Here is a 1862-nt window from a genome sequence, read left to right as displayed (position 1 = left end):
AGGTGGCTCCACCAACCCCCCCTCAGCACCCATCCATCCCTCCTGCTCCAGACCAGACCACCCATCCTCCCCAGCCCCCCAGCTCCCAGCGCCTGATCCCTCCAGCCACCCCACCCCCGGGGAAGCTCCCACCTCACCGTGGATCCCAGGGGAAGCAGCGCAGCCCCATGAGCCCCATCCTGACGTGGATGCAGGCACTGGCCTTTCACAAAGAAAACAAGACTTTGAAAAGTGCTTCCTCGAGCTGCACCAGGGCTCTGCACCCTTGGCAAAGCCAGGCAGAGAGGTTTAGCTGTTTGGAAGTGCTTAGTTGGGGTCTTGTAGCAAGTTTTTTCATCACTTGTGGTAATCAGCAGGTTTTTTTCATGCACTATATATTAATTTAATGTATGCTACAATCTACCCAGTAATGGAAAAATACCGTGGCTATCGTAACCATCCAAACACACTTGACTCCCAAGTCATCCAGGTGCTTTTGATGCTGTTACCCGGAGTTGCTATAGGAACCCTGATGGTTTTCCCATCTGACTTCTCCGTTAACGCTGGGATTTATATTTAATTTGTTTTCCTTTTCCTTGGCAAGAAGAGGCAAGAAGCAAGCGCACGTGCAGGGGGAGGAGATGCTCCTCGGGCCACGCCAAAACCAGCACCAGGGACCAGAGCTGTTCTGTCGAGATGCTGCCAGAGCAGTGGTGCAAGCAGAGCCCGACCTGCTGCCAGGAACCTGGGAGGCAGTGGCTGTCCGGGGTGGCTTTATTATGGGTCTCTCCCGTGTTCCCAGGCTGGCGTGACAGTCTGTCTCTCCTCTTGCAGGCAGAGGGGCTCACACGCAGAGGGGCTCACAGGCAGAGCATCCCACGTAGCTCCTGGGCAGAGGTGATGGGCAGGGAGCAGGAGAAGTTGCTGCAGACATAGGCGGTGGCTTTCCCATCCTTCCTCTCCAGGGACGCAAGGAATGGCAACTGGCGGTAGAGGAACCCAGCGCTGTCTCCATCTGCCAGCATCAGCACCTGCCGGAGAAGGAGCTGTGAGGGCTGGGGACCACAGCCAGCGCCAGCCAGCTGGTCCTTCCCTCCCCACAGACACGCCAAGTGCTACCAGCATCCCCTCACATGTTCCTCAGAAGAGGAGAGGTGACAGAGAGCCAAGGAGGCTCACGCCAGCCCTCTGCCAGGGTCCCGTGGTGGCCATGCACCTCCGCCCATTGCATATGCCATGGGGTCCATGCCATCCCCAGCAACTCTGCGTCCCTTTTCTGCTCCAGACACCCAGCAGCCAGGGATGAAGCACAGGGATGGGCACACGGTGGCCCAGAGCACTCCCTGGGGACCACCCAACCCAAGGGCAGCCCCAGCCCCAGCACTGGCTGCAACATCACCCTGTCCCACCCTTCAGCCCAGCTTCTCCAGTCCTTCAGATGCTTCCTAAAATACCTCAAAAGAAAAAAACCCAAAACCAAACCACCAACCAGTGCTGACAGAGATGCAAAGGGTGAGCAAAATGCCGGCCCTTCCCAAGGCCCAGCGCAGCATCCTGATGTGGAGCCCATGGCTCTCCCACGCTCGCTGCAGCCCCAGCCCCACCCGTGTGCCCACTGCGGTGCCTGCTGAGCACAGACACACTCGCCACATGTTCACACCACTCACACCAACACCACCAAGAGATGCTGACACCAAACACTGCTGCCCGCGGCACATACGTCTCCCACTGTGGCACCGCTCACATGGCATGCAGCACCCTCTGCCACCAGCAAACCCAGCACCCACAACCAGCAGGGACACCCGTGCTGCCTCACCCACGCCTGGCAGGAGCTGCCCTCACCCCCTGCGTCCCCAGGGAGTCACCGCGTGCCCACGCCCTTG

General features: G+C 59.0%; 1 protein-coding gene across 1 annotated transcript in view; it reads right to left on the bottom strand.

The window, feature by feature from the left end:
* Positions 1-839: 839 nt before the first annotated feature.
* SPATA20 (spermatogenesis associated 20) overlaps positions 840-1862 on the bottom strand; it is a 10341-nt gene continuing 9318 nt past the window's right edge. Inside the window, exon 15 of the mRNA XM_010133428.1 lies at positions 840-1010. Coding sequence (XP_010131730.1) covers positions 840-1010 — 171 coding nt within the window. The remainder of the gene's footprint in view (positions 1011-1862) is intronic.

The sequence above is a fragment of the Buceros rhinoceros genome, unplaced genomic scaffold, assembly GCF_000710305.1.
Source record: "Buceros rhinoceros silvestris isolate BGI_N320 unplaced genomic scaffold, ASM71030v1 scaffold23323, whole genome shotgun sequence".
Lineage (NCBI taxonomy): Eukaryota > Metazoa > Chordata > Aves > Bucerotiformes > Bucerotidae > Buceros > Buceros rhinoceros.
Note: the sequence above shows the minus strand (reverse complement) of the source record. Positions and strands in the feature narration are given on the sequence as shown.